At 38.5% G+C, this 24,906-nt stretch overlaps 1 protein-coding gene across 1 annotated transcript in view; it reads left to right on the forward strand.

The window, feature by feature from the left end:
- The window catches only part of LOC122808277 (melatonin receptor type 1C-like), a 160,477-nt gene extending 138,459 nt beyond the window's left edge, over nt 1-22,018 (forward strand). Inside the window, exon 2 of the mRNA XM_044079241.1 lies at nt 21,228-22,018. Coding sequence (XP_043935176.1) covers nt 21,228-22,018 — 791 coding nt within the window. The remainder of the gene's footprint in view (nt 1-21,227) is intronic.
- Nucleotides 22,019-24,906: the final 2,888 nt, after the last annotated feature.

Genomic DNA, 24,906 nt, shown 5'->3' on the forward strand with positions numbered 1-24,906 from the left:
GGTGTCCCCCAATCTTTTGTGTCCCTCACCATCTCTGTGTCATGTATTGTTTGTCCTGTGTATTAGCATATGCTTCCTCACCTACCCTTCGTACCTAACCCAGACATTCCTACATCCCTTCCCCAACATTCGTCTCTTACTGACTTAAAAAATGGCACTTGTTCCAGAAAAAAAATTAATCTCATACATAGAGCTCCACTTCACAGACGTGTTTTGCTGACACATTTAATTTTGTCCAATTAGCTACACAACATGGTTGCATTGTTGTCACCCCTTTTTCTTGAAGTAACAGTTCAAATTCAGCTAATATTCTGCACATGCTTTCATTTCACACTACTGAAGAAGTGAATATCTAAGTGGCTCATTCCTACCTCCATCCTGCACATTCCTGTATTACTTTCCCTTTGTTCTTATCCCTGCTTGCCCCACATTTCAGAACTTTCCAATCTACCCCATTTTTACACCTTTAATCTGGTCAAAAAATAGAATCACATACCACACACACACACACACACACACACACACACACACACACACACACAGGTACAAAAAATTGAGCCATTCACATTGTGGCCTCTGTGTTTGTGCAGAGTTTGACATTGTGCACCAATGCCAAGCAACAGTGAATGACTCGTACTTTCTGCGGTTAACTCTGCACAATGCCACTTAAACACACTGAGCTATGGTGACAGACAGTGAATGCAGATAAAAATTATTATATTGCCTTCACAATGTATATTTAAAACTATTAGATACACCTGCAGTTGAGCCCTGTATCATCTGGACACACAAAAAAATTATCAATGTATTTACACCTTGTCAAGAATGCAGAGTGTCAGCTAAGCATCAGGTGTGTTTCATAAACTCTATTCTCAAAACTGTCATAATCTTTGCAATGAGGCTCATGATTGCTCACCGCTTTATGCACAAACAGGGTAAGGCTTAGAAATGTGCATCTTACTTGCATGAACACTTTGCCATCAATCTCACAAACCTCTTGCTTGGATGTGTGCTATAGAATGTGCACAGTATCATGTCTTACTATTATTTAATGTTTATGTAGTCTTTCTACCATCAAATTACATGTAATAACAATAACAAGAGGAAGGCACTTTTTAAGGAAAAAAACACAAATTTAAACTACAGCCATCATTTACCCCCATGCACTGTAAATTCAGTACTTGTTCACAAATGCATCATTTACAATACAAAAAAAAAGACTGCTGTCATATCTACCATGCACATCTCTATAAAGTATACATGCACACTGAAACACAAATGAAAATACTACACATTGTACACATATCAATCTGATATAATGCAGAACTTTAATGGCATGCCTACACATCCATTTCAGACAGGCCTCTCAACCTCTTCTTTCTAACATCCAATGCTGATGTCATCCACCATAAAAAAGGTCCTGCAGACTTGTAAATGTCAGACTTGTGCTATGGTGCTTGACTTAAGTACTGAGTACTCTAGTTTGTGTACTTAGGTAAGGGTTCTAATCTTACTGCAGTCCATGTGTGTGTGTGTGTGTCTGTCTGTCTGTCTGTCTAGTTAGAAGAGCAAAATTGTGCATCCTGCAGTTAGCACTTCAATCCAATGGAGTAGAACTATTCTGACACTTTGCCATGCCTACCCATCCCTTTCAGACAGGCCTCCCAACCTCTTTTCTCCAACATTCAGTGCTGATGTCATCCACCATAAATGGTCCTGCAACCTTGTAAAAGTCAGACTTGTGCCATGGAACTTGTGTTATGTACTGAGTTCTCTAGTCTGTGTACTTAGATAGGTTGGGATTATGTTATCACTGTAGTCAACTGGTGTGTGTATGTGTGTCTGTGCACTTGCTTGCCATTAGAGAGCATTTTACACCAGCATGTGGAATACTGCTATTACCATCTTTCTCTCCACAGACTCTGCTGATGGCATCAACTATAAAGTGTTGTCTGACACTCTCCAAATTACACTTCTGCTGTGGAGCTTGAGTTAGATATAGAGGTCTCTAGTCAGTGTACTTAGGTAAGGATTCTGTTCTCACTCCAGCCAGCCAGTGTATGTCTTTGCACTTGCTTGCCATTAGAGACATTTTATAACAGAATGTGGGATACTGCTATTACCATCTTCTTTAATACAGACTCTGCTGATGTTATCAGTTATAACATGTCTGACACTCTATAAGTCAGACTTCTGTTGTGGTGCTTGTTTAACTATAGGGGTCTCTCGTAAGTACACTTAGATAGGTCGGGGTTCTCTTCCCAATGCAGTCAACTGGTGTGTGTGTGTGTGTGTGTGTGTGTGTGTGTGTGTGTGTGTGTGTGTGTGTGTGCGTGTGTGCGTGTGTGCATGTGTGTGTGTGTGTGTGTGTGTGTGTGTGTGTGTGTGTGTGTCTGTGCACTTGTTTGCAATTAGAGAGAGCATTTTACACCCGCATGTCGGATACTGCTATAACCATCTTCCTTTCCACAGACTCTGCTGATGCTATCAGCTATAAAGTATTCCCCAACACTGTAAAAGCTAGAAATGTGCTCTGATGCTTGTGGTAAGTAATGTGCTCTATAAACAGATAGTTTTAAAATGATATGTTAGTCCACAGGCTTTTCCACCACTACTCAAAGCATCATGTTTTAGCATGTAAATAACTATATGTCATCCTGTGTAAAATGCACTCTGTATGTCATCCTGTGTAAAATGCACTCTGACAGTATGCAAGCCAAACCTGTGCTGTGGCGGTAACATTAACTACTGTGGTTGCAATGTTCTTTAACACACATCTAGGTGTTCTACTCTGACAGCAAGCTACATGTGTGTCTATGCATACAACAATCACTTGTGAGACAATTTTAAACAAGGATGTGACTCCACATCCATGCCCAGCAATGTGAGCAACATATCTCCTCAGCACACAATGAAGCTATCATATTCCATATACAGCAATGTAATGGTCCTACAGCCAGACAAATGTGTTGTTTCTACTGTGACATTGCATGTCATTCATATGTTATGCCTATACAAGTGTATTGTTCATATCAGGCCCAGTGTACTGCTGTCTGTTTGGTTGTTGTTACATTATGGTGATTGTGTGACATAGATTCATCATTTAATGGGAGGTTACTAAGCTATCAGTAACAAAAGCCTTTACAAGCCTAGAAATGCTCATCACAAGTGTACCAATTGTCCTTATTAGCTGGATGTAATTCGCAGAGTGAGTGTATGGTCAAGTCTGATGATCCTTGTCCATGAGGGATATGGGTACCCATGGTGAATTTGTGGTCTCTCATCCATGTGTCTGGGTTGCACTTGAATAGGGTCAATCAGGAGCTGTGTTTCACCTAATGTGGAAGTTTAGATTGACATTAGATTTGTGGATGTGCAACATTTCTGTCATTACAGGGTTAGAGCCTGGCCTGTAGACTAGGCACAAGTCACCCCTCAGAAGCCAATTTGTTGCAGAGTACAGTGACATGGCTTTCAGTCTATTCACACACATCTTCAGTTGTTTTGGAGACACTGTATTTTTTTGTTGAGAACCCCCCCCCCCCGTGGCATCTCTAGCTGCTGCAGGTGTCTAGTGACGTACATGCAAGAGGGGGCATTGTACTCTATATTGTTCTGCTGAGGGTTGAAAACATTCATGTTATAACATCTGCAGACCTGTATGAAATGACCTTCTTTATGAGGTGCACAGCACAGAAGGCTTTCCTTACCACTATAGAAACTTGTTGTTCAAAGTTCAGATTGCTGTCTATGTTTCCAGGTCTCCTAACACTGGGTTGTAGTTTAGGGGTGGTGTTGTCACTAGACTTCTTACTAAGCAACCTGGAATGTTATCTGGTAATTATGAGGTAGTGGTTTTCATCCTTGGAAAGTGCAGATATGACCTAATCTCTACAGATACTGGCAAATGATTGTCATTAGGTATGCTTTGGAGCATGGCTTGTGGATCTGTGGTATGAAGCTTTTGCCAAATCTGTCATTTAGCAGCATGGCAATTTCCTCCAGTGCAGCTTCATTTTTACACCCCTAACATAAAGCAGCAGAACCTTGAGTTTGCCTCCAGTATATTGTATTTTGTTGTAATTATTTTAGCTTAGACATTGCCTAAGAAAGTCACTAAGAGTGAGGTAAGTGCCTTTGCCAGTATCTGGCAGCCTAGACGACATAGGTGCAGACCATCACTGGCAAAGCATCATGGTCTGTCAACCATCTAATTCCAAGGTGATAGATACCAGATCTCCCTGGACTTACAGCAGAAGCCAGACAAATGGTTTATGTCAACAATTGAATTGATTATATTGTGCATCATCCTGCATGCCACTACATTCTGCTTATACATGCACTATGTAGTCCATACTTTATCATGTTGCTATGTGATTAGTGCTCATGCTACAGCTGTCTTCACTGACATGTCTTCGCCTACTGTACATTACCATGTTTCATCTGTCCTTTTTCCTTCTGTTCATTCCTACAATTCATCTGTGTATCCCTATTCAATACACAACACACACTTCCCCTATTTATTTTTAATGCAGTCTATGTGCCCTTACTGAACATTTACACAACTTTTGTATAGCATGCCTGACACAGATTTTCACAGTAGTCTGCACTGTATAAACGTACATATAATAACATGGAAATATATACATTGATTTAATGATAACCCTGGTAATCAGTGTGGCAATCCATGTAAACACAATAACCTAGTTTGCCTTTAGGTGAGCAGATTTACATATCTGCTGCAGTCCAAGTTGCTTTACACAGTTTCCTGAATGGCAATACAGTTGTTGGCCATGAAACCACACTTATTTATGTTTCTCCATGGTGAATGGCATGAATATGTAATGAGCGCTGCTGCTCGCCATGCAAACACTTAATTCCATGTAGACTCCTTGGTAAGCATACACAGAGTTTATTAAATCCTCAAGAAAGTCTTTATATCATTCAGTTTTGATGTAACTGCCAATCAGTGGTCAGTGTTTGGATCCAATTAAAATGTTAAGTGGCACAATCAAGGTTATGTCTTCTGTCATACCTTTTTTCCCATTCTTTTGAACTGTTGTTTTCTAGAGTTCTCCCAGACCCTGACACTGAAAGTATTAAATTCAACAACTTTGCTTTCAACATTGATTTCTTTGCTAAAAACATTATTTTATACTTCCAAAATTCATACAAAACAGTTCCAAGACTATTCAAAATATTTAGAATACTGCAAAGCATCCAACTATAAACTCTACCTAAAAAATACACAGTTTTCAGCTTCTTGCTCTAGAATCGTAACTCAGCCTTCATTTGCTACTACTGTAAGTTCTTTCGTAAGTGAGCTTAAGTATTTAGATGTTGAACATAAACCTGAACATGAAGACCTGCAATTGCATCATACATAAATGCATATATACAATTATTTATGCAAACATTTTATATGTACTCTCTCTCTCTCTCTATATATATATATATATATGGTGCATGTATATACATATCTATATATACACACATATATATGCACACACACATATATATGTGTGCGTGTGTGTAGATATATATATATATATATATATATATATATATATATATATGTATATAGACACATACAGTATCATACACACACACACACTCATACAATACATGCACAATCTAAGTATTTACATAGAGATCAGTGTGGATTTTAATATAATATATAATACAGTGCTTACTGTATAACTCTGGCATTCAGTCCTGTACATTTGAAATCCACCTTGCCAACCCTCCTCTGTAGGATGCAGGATGCTGTTCCTGTGACAACAAAGTTCATTTGAATGGCAGTTCCTTGTCAATGAAGACAGGTGATCCTCCATTTCCTACCAAATGTCTAACTTTTTCCAGGTTACACCTGCTGCAGCCTCATCCAATGTGTGCAGGCAAAGGTGTAGCTAGCTATTTTAATATGTATTGCTGTCCATAATTTGGTTCCCTTCAAAATAAACAAATAATAATGATAATAATAATAATAATAATAATAATAATGCTCATTTCTTCTTTTAAAACTATAACAGACTGTTGCAAGCAGTCCCCAAAAGAACTACTGTTTTTCTACCACACATGGAGTGCTTCAGCACTTCAGATTACACTACAAATGCAATACTGATATTTATTTATAAATAACAGTATGTACTAAACATTGATTAGGATCAGCTGATCGCAACCCCTAACACTTTGCACCCAGGGCAGTGGCCTCTTTGACCACACCATAACTATGCTACTGTGTGCAGATGCAACACCTGCAGCAGATAGAGAAGTATCTTGGTTTCTTTCGTAGGCAATCTTGTGGCACAACCCTGAGCTTTAACATGTTCCATAACTATGGAGCAGTACATTCATAATCAGATGTAGAAATCTGCAACTAGGGCTCTGCCCAGCCCATACACTCATATAGGTTTGTTACTTACTGAACTGACAAAACTGAGAAAGTTATGTGTAATGATAGATATGGATCTAGGACTATTTACCGAACACCCATAAAACCAAAACTAAAACCGCCGAACACACTTTAGCGAAAGTGCTTTTCACCAAAAAAGCACGTTCACTAAAGTGTGCAAAAAAAATAAAAAAACAACATTTAAAAAAAAAACACAGTACTCACATTTCCGCAGGGGGGCAAGCTCCCCTACACCTCCCATGTGGTATAAAATGCTAAGGCTTGAATGGTGCACACGCACATGCATGAGCAAAGTTCAGCTTATCTACAGCATGCCAAGTGTGTCTACACCATTAAGAGTGGTTATATGCATGCATGCTCTGCTGTTCAATTCATAGGGATCAAAATGGCTTGAAACCTCAGAGGAAAGTTGAATGAATTAAAAACATTTATCAAAGCAATGGCAACCTAGAATTATTAGGAAAAGGCATATAGTGTAATTTGCTATGAACTGTTAATCATTAGTCTTTAATTACTGGTAATTCATGAAATGTTGTAATATTTGTTTGATTCCATTTTCAAAGCTGCCTATATCTCTAAAGTGTATTACTACAGGCAATGGTCTCTGGAAATGGGTAATGCCCAGGACCAAACTAAGAGCTACTTTCATCAAATTAAATACTGACATACATGAGCTGTTATTTAATACACACTGCATCATACACTAAAAGCAAAGACTTACAGGATAACATTTCAGTGCTGTGGCAGAGGAATGCATAATACATACACTACTGCAAAGAAAATCCAGACCTAAAAGTCAGAATTAATGCTTGTGATACCTTTTTTAATTATGAGGTGGCATGCATGCTGCATGAGTGTTTAAATTTACATACACATGAGGCAGGTGTCATTGTTTCTTGTAGGTTAGAAAATGTTACAGCAGCATACAACAATGCACAGGAGAGAGAACTTGTGTTCTGAGGAAAATCATATCCACATGAAAGTTCTAAGGATACAGAAAATGTCTTTTTGGAAAAACAGGCAGAAAACAGAGACATGGAATCGGGTAGAAGCTGACATATATACTGTGTGGGAAGGCACACGTGGAATCAACAAAGAAAATGGCAGACAGGGCCCATGAGATTTCCTCAACCTATGGCAGAACTTCTTAGTCAAGATCTAGGTATTGCAGCACTATTAGGTCAATGTCAAGAGGTTCCCTTGCATCCAGTAGGTTCCATCATTAGAGCAAATCAGCATTAAGCTCACATGCTGGCAGTTTTCACAATCAATGCAACCATCACTCTCACTGGCCTTGGAGAACATTGTGCATGACACCTTCCAAGTATAAGTGAAATTTTGAACATCAATAACACATGCAGTACTCATTCAGAAGTCACTTTTCACAAAGGCCAATGCTGCATTTTCTCCTTGTATCTGAAAAACAATGAACAGACAACAGCAGGGGAAAAATGTAAAACACAGACCTTTTTTCAAGACAAATAATTATTTTCTTCTGTGAACAGTTAAATTAATCATACTATGTTGTTGGTACTGCAGTAAAGTAATAACAGTAGAGCCCTATACGTGTACTTCTTATTTTGCACTTCAGTTAGAGTCTGCCAGTATAACTACCACTTATGTCACTGACTTCTTAAAACTGTACATATACTAACTGCTAATACATTATGATTTTTTTTTATTGATATGTGTTGAAATGTCTGATGCACAGTATAAGAAGACCAAAAGTAACACTGCATGCAACAAGTGTTATATGTGTAGCTTTTCACTGCCACATAGTGAATTTTATGGCATACAGTTTTAGACAAGATGCCACGTCTACACTTGCACAGCCGTTTACCATATAAGAGCCAGTTGAAGGGGTTACCATACTATTGTCATTGGATGGACAGTGGTGACCATTACTGTAATCACTAGTAGGAGAAACAATAGAGAGAACAGGATTGACACTATGAGTGACTGGCTGAGGCAGTCACACAACAGAGTGATGTATGATCATGGTGTGCAGATTTCAGTAGGTATTAATCACCCATGCAGTATCAGGCTCATACGAAAAGCCACACCCACACTCTTCCAATCAATGGAAATGGGTTTTACTAGGTAAACTAGTCACTCAGTGATCATCCATGTCTGTGACAGGGCAATGTTACAGAACTCCCCAGCAGCTCCTAGCAGTTATTAACTAGATTCATTAACCAAGGCTTGAGTGGATAGCCTGCGTCACATGGAAAACATAACATGGAGGGGAGACATATAACAGGGATGTGCTTACTCAATACTACCTATATTACTCTATAACTACAGAAATGATGAAGGTGACAAACAGTATTAACACTTTCCACTTACTGGTTAGCTGACCATGAGGAATCCTACCATGCAAGAATAGCTGGTACAGTGAGCCTCTGTGCTAAATATGGATGCTGCCAGGACTCTGGGATGACAAACGGATGATGCACCCACATGCATCATGGACTACTTGGCAGATGATGAAATAGTAGCCCTCCTATTCTGGTGCTAATCCACTTTGGTCTTAATGGGACACCTAATAACAACATGGGTGTAATCTCCTCCACCAAGTACCTCAGGAAAGCATGCCATACCAAAGAAGAACATGTGGCACTGACTTAGTCCTGATGTGATACTGGGAAATAGATATACTGAGCCACATGTTCCAAGAGTATACTGAGGAAATGTTGAAGTATCCTTAAGGCAGAAGCTAGTCGGATACCCAGCATGCCCCCAGTTTGTCTCAGGAACTTCCCTGTGGAAGGTATAGTGAGGGCTATACATACCATGCTATCCACAGGCTTTGTGTCAGTCACCACATGCAAGCTATAAAAACCTAGCAAAGTCCATGTTATATCCCTGTCCACTTGAAACCTAACATTTCTTGATGAGCAAAGTTCAGAAGGGTTAGCCTTTCTCTATATCTTCATCTTCGTCTCCTCAGCTGGAAAGTGCCACTAAATGTTCTTGTTTTTCTTGCAACTTAAATAAGCTCATAGCAATGCAAAACAGCTGAGCTGGCATGCCACACAAGCATCTTCAGAGACTGCAAATTGTATGGAAAGGTGCGGTTTTGCTTTTTGTAAGACTTTTAAACATGGCACACTTGTGCATCAAAAAGTGACTATGGATAGCTTAAGGGTAACAAGAGCTCCTAATTTGTGCACTATAGTCAAAGATTGTTCATGCATTCCTCATTTGCATCTCTTTATTACCTTACTTGCATAAGATTTACTCAAAATGGTTTAACATATGCAGCTACATATGTAGGATCACATCTTAGCTACACTTAGGCCCGGCTCATAGAAATACTCACTGCACCTAAGAATGACAACTACAAATGATGCTCTTAGTCTTTTTCTTTGAAAAGTGAAAAAGTGAAACTGGTCTATTCTTGATTAATATTTTCTAAAAAGTAGCACTACTTGTGTTTCTTATACATCTTGATTCTCAGTTCTGTATATAAACTTGCATTCATGCCTCTAATTATTGTTTTTATCATTTAATGAGGCAAATATAAACTTGAGCTTTGCTGAAAGTACATAAAGTGCTTTCCATATTTGAACTATATTTACAATTCATGACAATGCAAAGGGTGTTAGATTTGCTCATAAGTTGGCCATTATGGGTAAAACTTCATCACTAGATTGCCCATTCTGTGGCTAAAATTTAGTGGCACATTTACTGAGTTGTGTCCTGCTTCTGTTATGTAATTAACCCTATATGGGAGTTTGTGTTTTATTGGCAGTAAGCATGAATGCAAATTCTTTGGAACAAAGTTATATTTTGAACTTTTTTTAAAGCTTGGCTCTTTTGTTTTTTTTTTTTTTTTTTCTACAGATAACTTGCTGAATAGGGTACACTTTTTATTATTTTCCAGTGATCATTTATTAAAATGTAATTTGTTCTTTGAAATACATCAAGAATTCAAATCATAACAAACTTTACATGGAATTATGTGGTTCTACATTATATTTCTGGGAAAAAATGTGGGCTTCATGTCCTGATTTCCTGGATGTGCAATGTTACTTAACAATGTTCTTCTTCTTCTTAGAGTATGTCTCTTTACTGAATGCTGATAGCATCATCTTGCTATATTAGGCCAGAGCTGTTTGCAATAGGTCCCTATCAGTTCATCAAAAAATGAATTAATCGAATGGCATTTTTAGTACAATTATATTGAACATCCCATTTGTCAAACTGTTTATACTGAGATTGTGGTACAGTGAGGATCAGAAAAATTGCTCTTTACACACTGTAGTGTGATCTCGGTATATATAATTAGCAGGGAGGGGGGTGTAGCCCCCCACAAGAGGGGACGTCAATGAACTGCATTTTTGATGAAATGCTGCTGTTGAAGTGATGGTTCGATAAAGTGATATAGACCCATTTGCAACACCTAAATATTACAATTGCAGGTTATATTTTATACTCTTTTTGTCTTTTGTATTAATTCTAAGCCAGTTTGTATGAATATTTTTATCAGACATTTGCAAACAATTTATATTTCATTAACGCATTTTGTGTTTTCACTATCATTGTAATGTGATACAATTAAATATGTTGACAATATATATTTTTTGAAGTGATACAATTATGAGATCTAAAAATCAAAATACAAAAAAGTGATATTTTCTGTCTAAATATGCACTATAGCTTTATGCCAGTTGTTCCTTCTGCTTTGCCAAATACAAGCAAATCAGTCACTGGTTTTGGTTTATTATAGAGACTACCCTGTAAATCACCCATGGATAGCAGGTACCACAGGAGTACTGAAAAATTGACAGAGATATAGCCCAATAAAAACGCTTCACAGTGTGCATTTATTGCATCCTGTTGATAAGGAAGACTAGCACTATCTCCACTTTTAAAACTAGAGAGGAGTAAGATTTAAAGAGAGTGGCTGACCACTTACTAAACAAGTTAATGATGATATTATATAGCAACATTTTATTTGGCTTTAAACACATAATTCATAATCTTTCCTAATATGAAGAGACAAATGTCACTTAGTGTGATTCAACAAATGATATAAGTCCTCTTCACATATTAATGCTAACAATTTATTTTTGAGTTAAGCTAACTCTGATCTAAAGTTAACCTCGTGCAAAAGTCTGCAACATCTTGCAGTCTTTAGTGATTTGGTGCAGTAAGCTAGAATCAGTGGTGTTATTATGGGTCTACCTGATAACACCGACACGCCAAAACACCGACAACGAAATAACCGACACGACAAACCCGGAAGTTCAAAAACATTAAACTTCACATGCCCAACAAACCACAATCCCGACAATCAACAAAACAAATACCTTTCCCAAAAAACACACACACAACACAAGCACACCAAAAACCTTACAAACCTATGCTAAACTTTGCATACACAACTATCTATGCACTAACCTTAACCCAAAACCTAACCCTAAGGTCCGTCACTATCGCACACTTACCTTACCCGCACCCTAACCCTAACTCACTTAACCTACCCCTAAACCTAAAGTCCGTCACTATTGCACACTCACCTGACTCGCATCCTACCCTAACGTCCGTCATTATCACACACTTACCTTACCCACACCCTGACCCTAACATCCGTCCCTATCACACACTTACCTTAACATGTTGGTGTTCTCAGCATCAGGATTCTCAACTTTTGGTCTTCTCCATTGTCGATCTTCCGGTGTCGGTGTTCTCATTGTCAGTGTTGTGGACTTTCGGCGTTTTCAGGTAGACCCATTATTATATGTCTTGAATAAAAACAAAGAATTGCTCTGATTAATTACATTACAACTCTTAACCTTGTTATGTTTATGAAATTGCTTTTCTCATGGAAATTGTACTTGAATATATACCACAGTTGTACTCTATTTAGCATTGTTGTCTCACTGGGTGTACTTCTTTGATTTGATCTTCAACTGGGGTGCTTCTTTTTTGGGGTCTACATTTCCACAGTCTGTCCTTCTGGGCTTTATTAGTGCTATTCTAGATTTCTACAATATCCAGAGCTCAGTTTACTGGAGCTGCTCTGAGATTAATGACTTTAGCCATAAATCTGGTGTGAATCTGAAGTAAATCCAAGGTATCCCTTGAAATATGCTGAAAAATAAGTATTTTTATAACCTACATTACACGTTTAAACTGTTTTCTATTGCGTTGCTTTTTTATTTCAACTGTTTTTGCTGTTTGAATCTGATATTTTCTGACTTTAAACTTTCAGTACTTGTGCATTTTATAGCACAGGTTATAGTCAGACTTGCTGAATCTAGACTGTTTGGCATTATCTGAGCACTAAAACCAGTCATCTTACATTAAGGGGCCCTCCTGCACCCTTGTGGCAGAAATGTGCAGCCAAGGATCCATCTGAGTTGGGGATTGTTAGAATAATGCTCAGTTTTGGGGTTTCCCACTGGTTAGTTTGTTTAAAAACTGTTTAACTTCACTTGTATTTAAGCCTTGCATTTTGCACGTAGCTGTGCAACACTCAGTGGGGATTATCAATGCTGTACATAGTTGTGTATATTAGCAAATGACTAGAAAGACAATTTTTCCCTAGACATCTGTTAGGGAACCCTGCAAAGCTCTCCTGGTTTTGTGCGTGCAACATATTTGCATATTGTTGACCAGAGAGCAACTCAGGTGTGCATTCTGAGGTGTTAAGACAGGTTTCCACCCTAACTTTACACAGAATAACTGATTCTTTGTGAGTCTTAGAGCAAAACCTGGTCCATCTAAGCCACCCCCCACTTATACTCCTGACATAATGGATGGACAGTTTCCAGCCATTTCTTCAACCAGCCTGATTGACATGGGCATCCTGAGGCAATGTAGTAATAGCCTCATGTATACTGACAACCAGTTACTCCTAAAACAAACACATATAATATGTGAGAAATGTATCTATACTATGAATTTGGAATCAATGCCATCTCTCTCATGAAACAACAAAACAGATACCAAACAGGTTGTCAGCACACACACTTCACCTCTTCCACAAACCAAATCCACAACACATAAACCCACAAAAGTGGAGGTATTCACTAGAAGCCTACCAAAAGCCTCCATTTTTATTTGATATCCCCCTCCCTCCTTCAACCAAATCCATTTCATTACTTTAAACTAAAACACCATACACTCTACATAAAATCTCTCGCTTTCAAATTTAAATTACATCTCCCTTTTACTTTACTCCACAATTCTAAGTTTCAACTTTTCTATTCCTTCTCTTGTCTTGTTCTTACAGGAGATGTCCATCCTAACCCTGGGCCAACACCAACTAACATTCTCTCTCCCACTACCTCCACAAATAGGCACAATAATAAATACCTTAAATTCATTACCATTAATACCCAGAGTATTAATAACAAAATAACAAACTTCCATGCCTGGCTAAATGTAACTGAACCTGACATAGTAGCAGTAACAGAAACCTGGCTAAAACCTCAAACTAGTAACTCTGAAATCTTACCACCTGGCTACCAAGCACTTAGGTCCGATCGCCAAAACAAAAAAGGAGGTGGTGTAGCCTTAGTCTACAACTGCCTGCTAAATCTTAGCCCATACCAAAATACCATTCCTAACTTTAATAATGCAGAACTAGTCATAGGAATCCTCGAAATAAACAACTTCAAAAGTATCTGTATAATAACCATCTATATCCCTCCTGGAGACAACTCCTCCACCCTAGAGAATATTCTCTGTTGGGCCTCAAACAATATTAAACAGGAGACTTTCATTCTAGGTGATGTAAATATTGATTGGAATACAATTAATAACAATACTCCCCTTCAGTCTATCAATCTTTATAATTTTACTCAACTAATACACAACATTACCAGACCTAACAAAACTAACCCTCCAGGGTCCATCTTGGACTGGATTCTAGTCAGCCACCCTAACAATATCACCAACTCGGGTACCTTACCAGACTCATTAAGTGATCATCTCCCAGCCTTTATTTACCGAAAAACCCAACAGCTCCCACACCAACAACAATATGCCCACTCTCGCAACGTAACTAATTTTAATCCTTCAGTATTTTCGGAAACCCTTAAACTAACAAACTGGGATTCACTAAACACTCTTCCCCTAGATGAAGCCCTAGAACTCTTCAATACTACCTTCCTTAAAATCCTAGATTCCTAAGCCCCTCCCCGTACAAAAAGGATAAAGTTCAACTCTGCTCCTTGGCTAACTAAAGACACTAAAACTCTAATGTGACAAAGGGACAAAACTTGGAAACTATACAACAAAAATAAAAACTCAGCCTCTTTACTGCAATTTAAGCAACTCCGCAATCTTGCTAAAGAACTTATTATGAAGGATCAGAAATCTTACTACGGCAAACTTCAGTCTACCCTCACAAATAATCCCAAAAAATTCTGGAATTCCATCAATTCACTCTTACATCCAGGTACAAAATCCAATCCCTGTCCAGACAATAATAAGACTGACACTGAAATCGCAACTCTCTTTAACTCCTTTTTTACTGGCTCAATAGCTGAACTGACTAAATCCTTCTCCACTTCCACCCCTACCCCTAACCCAAGGCATCCTTCTACACCCATCCCTCACTCCAACTCTCATAACCCCCCTCCCACTTTCATTCTACATCCCGTGTCTACCACCAATATCAAACAACTTCTTCTCAAACTCAAACCATGCTCCAATGCCCCTGACAACATCCCATCACTCTTTCTCAAACTTGCAGCAGATGGCATCGCCATACCTATCAGCATTCTCATCAATAGATCCATCCAAGAATCTTATGTTCCCAAACTTTGGAGAGCTGCCCACATTCTGCCCCTCCATAAAGGAGGCAAAAATAACACCATCTCTAACTTCCGCCCAATAGCAATTCTTTCCCCAATTTCAGAAATTCTTGAAAAATGTATCCACCAGCAACTCATGCCCTACCTTCTCAATAACCATCTCCTCACTCCTACACAACATGGGTTTCGGCCTGGCCACAGTACCATAACTGCTCTTCATTCCTTCCTAGAAATTGTCAACCAAGCCTGTGACTCTGGAGGAATCATCTCTGTGTCACTGCTGGACAGAGGCACAACAAACTAATGGGCACAGTATTTTTTCATATAAGGGGTGGCGTAAGCCACAATAATTTGGGCTAGGCTTATAAATGCCTTAGGGCAGATAGCCTAGTATAAACCTATGAACCTATGAAATATTGTCTCCACTGTTCTTCTTGACCTTTCTAAGGCCTTCAACACTATATCCCACACTCTCCTTCTCAACCACCTCTCTAACCTCAATCTCTCCCACAACTCTCTTTCTTGGTTCAGAAGTTATCTCTCTGATAGATCCCAAGCTGTGAAATGGAATACTGGTACCTCAAAATTCCTACCTACCCCTACCGGAGTCCCTCAGGGTTCTATTCTCGGGCCTCTGCTCTTTAACGTCTTTATCAATGATCTCCACTCTTCTATTCCTCTTGCTCAAATAGTACAATACGCAGACGACTCCACTGTTGTCTGCTCTGCCCCTAGCCTTCCCGAGCTCCAAGCTAAAACCCAATTGGCCTTCACAACCACAGAAAATTGGATGCTTCAAAATCATCTTTCCCTTAATGCCAATAAATCCCACATCATTCTCTTCTCCCCCTCAAAAGCTCTGACTCTTGATAAGTCATCCATCATAATTTCCAGCCTCTCCCAGTCCTCAATAGAAGTTGTTAGTAGTGCTAAATTACTCGGAGTAACCATTGATGAACACCTGAAATTTAATAATCATATTCAACTAAACATAAAGAAAACTCATCAGAAGCTTGGAATGCTTTATAGAAATGCAAACTTACTTACTCCATCTTCAAGACAAACTCTCGCCACTACCTTCCTTCTCCCTTCTCTACTGTATGGTGCTCCTCTTCTATCCAATCTCTCCACTTCTATCTCCTCAAAACTTGAAAGTTGCTACTACAAAATTGCCAAATTCGCTACTAACTCCGCTCATTCTACACACCATTGCATCTGCCTCCGTAGTCTTCAATGGCTAGAACTCCCTAATCAACTCAATTTCCTCCAACTTACTACTGCACACAAACTAATCTTTAAACCCACTGCTTGCCCAGCATTATCTAATATCTTAACCATATACACTCCTCCAAGGCCCCTAAGATCTAGCCACCAAAATCTTATTTCAGTATACAAACCCAAACGACCCCCTGGCCAACTCCTACTTTCCTATACTACAGCAAAAAAATGGAACTCACTTCCTTCCCTTCTAAGAGCCACTACAAACTATGAACACTTTAAATCTCTTCTCCATTCTCACCTCTTCCAAAATTGGAAATGTAATTGTATACTTCCTACCTAGATCTCAATATATCCTAGATCCATCCCCCCCCCCCCGGTTCCCCTTTTTCTGACACTCTCCCTAGCTCCCCTCCCTCTTCTTCATTATCTCCTCCTTCCTCCCTGATTAAACCCTTTATTTTCCTTCAAGTGCTCTCATCCCACTGCCCACGTGTATGCTTACTCTCACCTTTAAATCTTTTGCCTTTTTCTCAAGGTGTTCTCCTGGACTCAATCACAAAATGAACATTAGTTTATCTGTTCTTTTTCTATCCTCTTCTGGACACCTCTCCTTTAATTTATTTGCTTCTTCTTCGCTTCTCCCATACTTCCCTGCTGTTGCATTCAAACTCTATCTATAATTTCCTTTTTCTTTCCTACTTTACTAACATTACAGTTGCATTAATATATCATTTTCTTATGTATAGTGCCCAATGCACCTCATTTTTGTTTGGAGATTGTTAAAGTACTATGCTATTAGAACAGAGAGTGTTTTTGTGTGTAATGTATTAGTTTACAGCTTTTCTGCTGTGTTTTTGTGTGTAATGTATTATCATGGAGCTTTTCTCCCCGGGCCTCCACTGAAAACGGGCTTTCGGGCCCAGTGGACTTCCCCGGTTATCAAACTGGAAATAAAATAAAATAAATAAATAAAATAAAAGATCAGAAACCTTCCAACCACAAACCTATTATATACAATACAGACCCAACAAAATCCACTACACATAAAAATGCATGCATCAGTGTCTCAACCAATGACCCTCTAAGGCAAAGCACCGCAAAACCAAATGTCTTGGTCATAGGTGACTCCATAGTGAGACACATAGATGTCCCCCTCAACAGGCTGGACAAGGAGAAGGTCACAATCAGCTGCCTGTCAGGTGACAGGATCCATCAGATCATGCATGCACTCAAGTCTCTCAACAACTAGTACTGTTATGACTCTGACATAGACAACATTGGAGTGAATGACTTGAGATGCACCTCACTGGACTATATGAAGCAAGATATGACTGAGCTCTTAGATTACGTGTCCCAGGCAGGTATGTCCCTAGCCCTAAACCGTATTCTACCTTCATCTGGGATGATGCATCAATATATACAAAAAAATGATAGTCTTCAGCAATTGGCTTAGCTTATGGTGTCACTCGATGGGGATCCAGTGCTGTCAGCCTGGGGAGATATGGTCGACAGACCACTCTGCTTTGCCAGAGATGGTCTTCACCTGTCACCTAGCTTTGAATTACAGACAAAGGTACTTGCCTGCCCCACAGTGTCGTTTTAGGCAGTGTCATAAGAACAAACTTACTGATATAAAAAAATCAAATAGAGACAAAGTCAGTGTTATGCTGCTTAATGCTAGGAGTCTAAGTTGAAAACTCCACTCACTGGAAACACTTATTAATTTAGAAGATGCCAATGTCTGTGCAGTCACAGAGACATGGTTCAAGGCCACAGAGTGTATCCTGGCCATGCAAGGCTGCAATGCCTTCCACATGTTCAGATCTCACAATGAACGTGAAAAAACCAAAGGAGGCTGTGTATACATCTTCATTAAAGATAAGTACACCTGAAGACTAGTTAAACAGTACACTTCCCTAAAGCTACTCCAAGTCCAACTAACTGTAGGAAAGACCCCCCCCTTCATGTAATAGATATAAGCCCCCACCATGAACCATGAGAATGACACTGCCAACCTGAACCTACTCAAGTAACTAATTATACAGCCTAACACCTTGGTCATGGATGATTTTAATTATCCTTCCACTGACTGGGAAGCATAAATGAGTACAAACACACTTGCCCTAAGGTTCCTGGACTTTGTTAAGGCAAATGATCCAGAACAGATAGTCTACACCCCCACAAGGGGCTCAAATGTCCTTGACTTAGTACTCAAAAACATGAGGGATGTCTTCACTACCCCCTGTATGGTGCTTTCCCTGGAAGGTCCAATCACAAAAAGGTCTTGTTCAAAGTAACAATTGTACCTGTCCCTCCGAAGGTGCATTGAGGATGAAAAATTTTTCCAAAGCTAACTACAGCCTCCTAAGCAATGGCATAAATAGCTTTAGCCCCCCCCCCCTTCCACCACTGTCTACTATACAGAGGAGTACAGAAATGCCCCGTATAAACACCTATACAAATGTATAGACTTGGCTGTTCCTGAATGAATCAAAACAAGCCAGTCTGGTGTACATCTAGCTTAAACAGGTTATACAACAGAAGAAAAAAACTTAAGAAAAAAAGTTAATAAAAGGGAACTGAATTAGCAGAGGAAGAACACTGTCCACAGCTTGAACAAGCAAATCAGATATCTGGTAAAGTCCACTAAAGCTAATTACAAATATAAATTAACATTTCTAGCTAAGGATAATAATAAGGCATTCTTTGGATACATCCAAAATCTAAAAGGGGAAGGACCATCTTTGTGCTGAATTAGTAGTGGATTGTTCCACTCATACCGAACTGGAGGACATTGTCAACTTGCTACTATACAGATTTGGTGAAGACTGCACCCCCCCATTTTTCCAGACATTACTCTCCAAGGCCAAAAACACAGCCTCTATGGAACCAGATAATATCCCAGTCTGCTTACTAAATGGTCTAAAAGAGAAGCTTGCAGAATCACTTGGCACTCTCTTCAACCACAGTCTAAATACTGAACTTTGTCCCAGCAGAGTGGAAGAAAGCAACCATAATCCCCTTGCACAAATGGGACCCATCAACTGACCCTGGGAACTACAGGCCAAACACCTAAAAGCCTTATATGTAAAGCCATAGAGAGAATCATCATGGAACTTATCAACAAAGAAATAGGCAACCTTCAAACTCTTGACCCGACCCCATTTGGCTTTGTTAAGGGCAGATCATGCCTATTAAACCTGGTGGACTTCATTGAGGATATCACCAGAGCCCTGGATGAAGGCGAAACAGTACATACTGCCTATCTTGACTTAGCCATGGGTTTTGATACAAACCCCACACAGGTATCATTGAGTAACTCACCCAGCATTCACTGACAGAATGCATACGGTTAAACTATGGATTCCACGTCTACCAGCAGGCCTATTATCAGTGGTGTTCCACAAGGATGTGTGCTGGGCCCTCTATTGTTTGGGATCTATTTCTCAGAAGTCCAGGCAAAAATAGATGGCTATGGCTTGTCAGATTTGCTGATGACTGTAAACTGTGTGCAGTCATTGATTCCCCCAACAAAGTCAACATACTACAAAATGGGCTTACACAGACAAAAAATTGGTGCCAAAGCCACAGACTTAAACTTAACACAAAAAATGTGTTATTATCCCCTTCTGCAAAGGAAGAGTCCCTGCTAGCTACAATATTAACAGTACCCCCTAAACTCAAATCTGTGGTGAGAGACTTGGGAATGGATGTTGATAACTACCTTAACTTCCATCATCATGTGTCCACAGTGGTAAGGAAAGCCTTCTATCTTGCACATCTCATAAGAAAGGGCATAGCATCCAGAGCTAAGGATGTTATAACTTCACTGTACTCATCCCTAATGAGATCAGTACTACAGTACAATGCTCCCTTCTGTATGTACCTAACCAGACACCTGCAGCAGCTGGAAAGACCCCAGTGGTTTCTCACCAGGGAAATTCAAGGCCTTCAACACATGACCTGCATAGACAGACAGAAGCCCCTGTCACTGTGCTCTGTACTGTATAGATTGCTTAGAGGCAACTTATGTCTGTCCTGCAGAGCAGTCTTGGACACTGTCCTAATGGAAATACTGCACATCCACAAGTGAAATGGGACTAGATTCACTCACTTTAGGGACCGTAACCTAGCCTATGAGATTAACAAGACATGCTGGAGAGACAGATAAGTCTAACAGAGATTGCCACTTCTTTGGAACAAACTGCCAGTTCATGTAAAACAGAGCTCCTCAATGAGCCTATTTAAGAGTAACTTAGACAATTGGATGGGAGACCAGAAGTTTACCCTGGGGGTGTTACCTATGCACCTATTAGATGGGACAATTGGTGCTAATCATAGATTCATGCTGCAAATATAGACCATTAAAAGTGGTCTATAAGGGAACAAGGGTATAACATAGCTAGGCTTATAAAGGCCCAAGAGCCAATAGCCTAATAACCTCCTATGCATCTATGATCATATGACTGAATGGCATGTGAATAGTAATCCTCTAAACAACCCTTTGCTGCGTGTGTGTGTGTGTGTGTGTGTGTGTGTGTGTGTGTGTGTGTGTGTGTGTGTGTGTGTGTGTGTGTGTGTGTGTGTGTACATGTGTGTGTGTGTGTGTGTGTGTGTGTGTGTGTGTGTGTGTGTGTGTGTGTGTGCACGTGCATTGCAATACATTGGTGAATCATCATCCAGGTTTGCTTCTGACTTATACCAGCTGTTTGACAGGAAAGATTATCACCTTCTCATGACATTAATTTTGGTAAAGAATACATCAAAAAATAAATTATTCTATTATACAGAAATAGTTGTTCTTATTTTTTTTCTTTTAGGTAATATGTTTGTTATCAGTCTGTCTGCAGCAGATATCCTTGGTGCTGTTTACCCATACCCTTTGATTATCAGATCTATTTTACAAAATCAATGGCAATTTGGAGAAATACAATGCCAGATTTCAGCTATCATTCAAGGTTTGAGTTTCAATGCTTCTCTCTATAACATCATGGTGATAGCAATCAATCGTTGGTGCTGCATTTGCCATGGGATGAAATATGACAAGATATTCACCATGAAGAACACCTACTGCTATATATTCCTGACATGGACAATTAGCTTTAGTTTAGTTTTACCAGACCTTTTACTTGGAGCTTTACAATATAATCCACATGTATACATTTGTACATTTGTATTCAGTATAAATGAAGCACTTACTATGGGTGCTATAGTCTGTCTTTTCATTTTGCCAGTAAGTATTGTAATGCTATGCTATGCCAATATTTGGATTACAGTCTTACAGGTCAAATACAGACTAAAAAAAGACAGCAAGCAAACTCTGCAGCCTTCAGACATGAGGAACTTTCTGACAATGTTTGCAGTATTTGTGGTTTTTGCAGTATGCTGGGCCCCATTCAGTATTCCTGGTTTGATTGTAGCTTTTAGCCCTCCAGGAAAGGCACCACAGTTTCCAGACTGGTTGTTTGTCTTTGGCTTCTTTAGTGCATGTTTCAATAGTTGCCTTAATGGTATTGTTTATGGGGTTTTTAATAAGAACTTTCGTCAGGAGTACAAACATATACTATGGTCACTTTTAACATTTACAACAAGAGGCATAAAGGGAAAATAAATAATTCATGCAATCACATAAAGTAAACTGAATGTTTTACATTACAAATGAAGAAAACCCTTTCTAAAACATGCACTGAATATCAAATAATGTGAAAATGTGTCATAGAAAAGCAATGTAATACTTTTTAGCAAGCCTCCAAAGTAAAATTGCCACTACTAGTAGAAGCATTTAAACTGCTAATGTCTCAGTACATACATCTGACAAAAAAAGAAGACTGGTAATTCCAAATTGCAGATCCTTCCTGGAAAAAGTGTGACACACTAATGTATTCATTAACTGAACATCTAGCAGATTGATTGCAACCATTTTCGGCAGCAAATTCTATTTCAATCCATATTTTGTTTGCTGTTCGTGGCGGAAACATTTCTGCCTTTTGTTTTGAAGATTTCTTCATTAATTTTGTAAAATTCATAAATGTAAACAATCCACTCTAAATGTGTTTTATTTTCATTATGTGTCACATTACTCATATTAAACTGTGTGTTGATTTTATTCTTTAAATAAACTTCAGTCCTGACATGCATGTTCAAATGATTCTAGATGTCAGATATTGTGCCATTAATTCAGAGAATGTAAATTTTTATACTTAAATATACAGAGAACAATGAATCATTTCAGAAGTGACCAGTGCTTCCTCTATGTAGTAATAAATGGATCTTTATGTGCTGGGCTGTCTATACCTTTACTCCAAATCTATTACGTTGATAAGTTTTTCTTATCTTTTCTGGGATAATAGATATGGCAATGTGGTGCCATGAATAACAGTAGAATCTAACAGTAAGAGCTTCTCTTGTTTGGTTTTCATCTGGGGTACCTTCTGTGCCGAATCTACACATGCGTTGCCTGGTACCCCAGTTTTTTTCTACATCCCAAAGACATGCTGCAGGTGGAATGGTAAGTCTAATCTGCATATGTGTTATGAGCAATTTGTGTATGAAATGGAAGAAAGTGCTGGTAATCTATTTTCATTCCCAATTTGTCTAGTAAACTATGTAACTAGCAATTGCAGTTCATAGAATTGTTATAATAAATGGATGTAATTCAGCAACATCTGATGGTTGATGGATAATATGCGGATCACAATAATTTTTTTCATCATATAATCATCACTTTAGTATAAATAACAGTCTTGCATATTAGTAATAAGTGTTAGAATAAGAACAATATTCATTTAATTTAGTTTATTATCAGTTTGCTAACTCAGTTTGCATCAGGCATCTATCTTCAATAAATTGTACTGTTTTTCACACAGTATGACATAGAAAAAGCAACACACTGTCCCAAAAATAGCATATTCTAACTATATCATCATTCTCATTTTCAGCATTGTGTGTTGTAATATTTCATTAAAGCTTGTTTACAGGTTCACAATACCAACTGCAAAGCTATAAACTAAAATGTATATTATACAATGACCCCCCATTAATATTCTAAAATGTGCAGTCTGATTGGTCAGTGTGCCCGTTGTAAATCAGACTTATACTAATGGAAAAAGGTCCGGTCACCCGGACGTTTTCCATCAGTATGTCTTTTTTTTTTTTTTTGTATGTGTTGAACAGCAACGGAGAACGCATTTAACATAGTGAGATAGCTTAGAAAAAAGCAACAGAGATCTTCCTTTCTCCGTTGCTTCCTCTACACACATATGCATACGCATGCGCAGTACATCAGAACTGCTCCAGAATACCGGACAGCTGTGGAAGGGCAGCAAGGAGGCATTATACAATGCTAATATTTAAGAAAAGTAAGTATTTTTTTCTTAAATAATGTCATTGTATAATAGCAATAACCCACTTCTGGGTGTGGATAATGTTGGATTTACCCACAGTTGTCTTTGTTTGGTCACTCGGGCTTCGCCCTCATGACCAAACCACACCAACCATGGGTAAATCCAGCATTACCTACATCCAGGTGTGGGTTATTGCTTAAATATTGTATGCAAGACCTGTACAGTAAATGGGTCTGGATTACAGTCACTTGTTTTTATCTGACTGTTTCTTTATATTCATTTTACATTTACTAGATTGCCCAACCAAAACTGTGGATCTTAACAATGTTATGTGTCATAAACTTACAAAAAAAGGCAGATGTGAAGCAGATCTGTAGCATACAACATTAAGCTTCTATGTCATCGAAAATATTTTTGAACATCATTTCTAATCATCACCAACTTAACTGCAGGAGAATGCTATGCTGAAAACAAAAGAATCATTGCATCAAACTGACAGTCTGATGAATATAAAATAGGTAATTCTATCCCCCTGTGACAACTCAAAAACCCAGAGACACCCCTATCATTGCAATTAGTCAGTTCTTCTATTCTGCAACAGGAGTGTGCTTCTATTGAAACATATGTTCATGCTAGAATCCAAAACATAGCTATAGAGTGCTTATCATCATTGAATTCTATATCTGAGACCATTCTTCTAGTACTAGAATCTTTAGAAATTGCTACTCCAGAACTATTATTGGGTTACAGTAATATATAACACAGTCTGTGCTAGCTGATTGCAAGAGTTCCTCATGTTGATTTAAGAAGATATAAAAAAAGTTTAAGAACTTACAGGATATATAATTATGAACAAGTTGATTACAGCATAATTAAAGAAGATATAAAGAAAGTCAACATGAGTTATTGAATAAATTAAAGAGTCAGTAAATATGGTTAGGCTACTCTAGAGGATATGCAGTATGTTTAAAGTCACACAGTTAACAATTGTTGAAGAAATAAAATTAATACCTTATTGGTGGAGCACAAACCTACAACATTTTACAGAAAAGAAGAGATTATATCACACTTTTGTAACTTATCCAACAACAGCTAATAAGTCAATGCTCAACAAAATTAGTTATGAATTTCAATATGAAATTAAACAGCTGATAAC

Source organism: Protopterus annectens, chromosome 8.part0, assembly GCF_019279795.1.
Source record: "Protopterus annectens isolate FY-2018-M chromosome 8.part0, PAN1.0, whole genome shotgun sequence".
NCBI classification, from domain to species: domain Eukaryota; kingdom Metazoa; phylum Chordata; order Ceratodontiformes; family Protopteridae; genus Protopterus; species Protopterus annectens.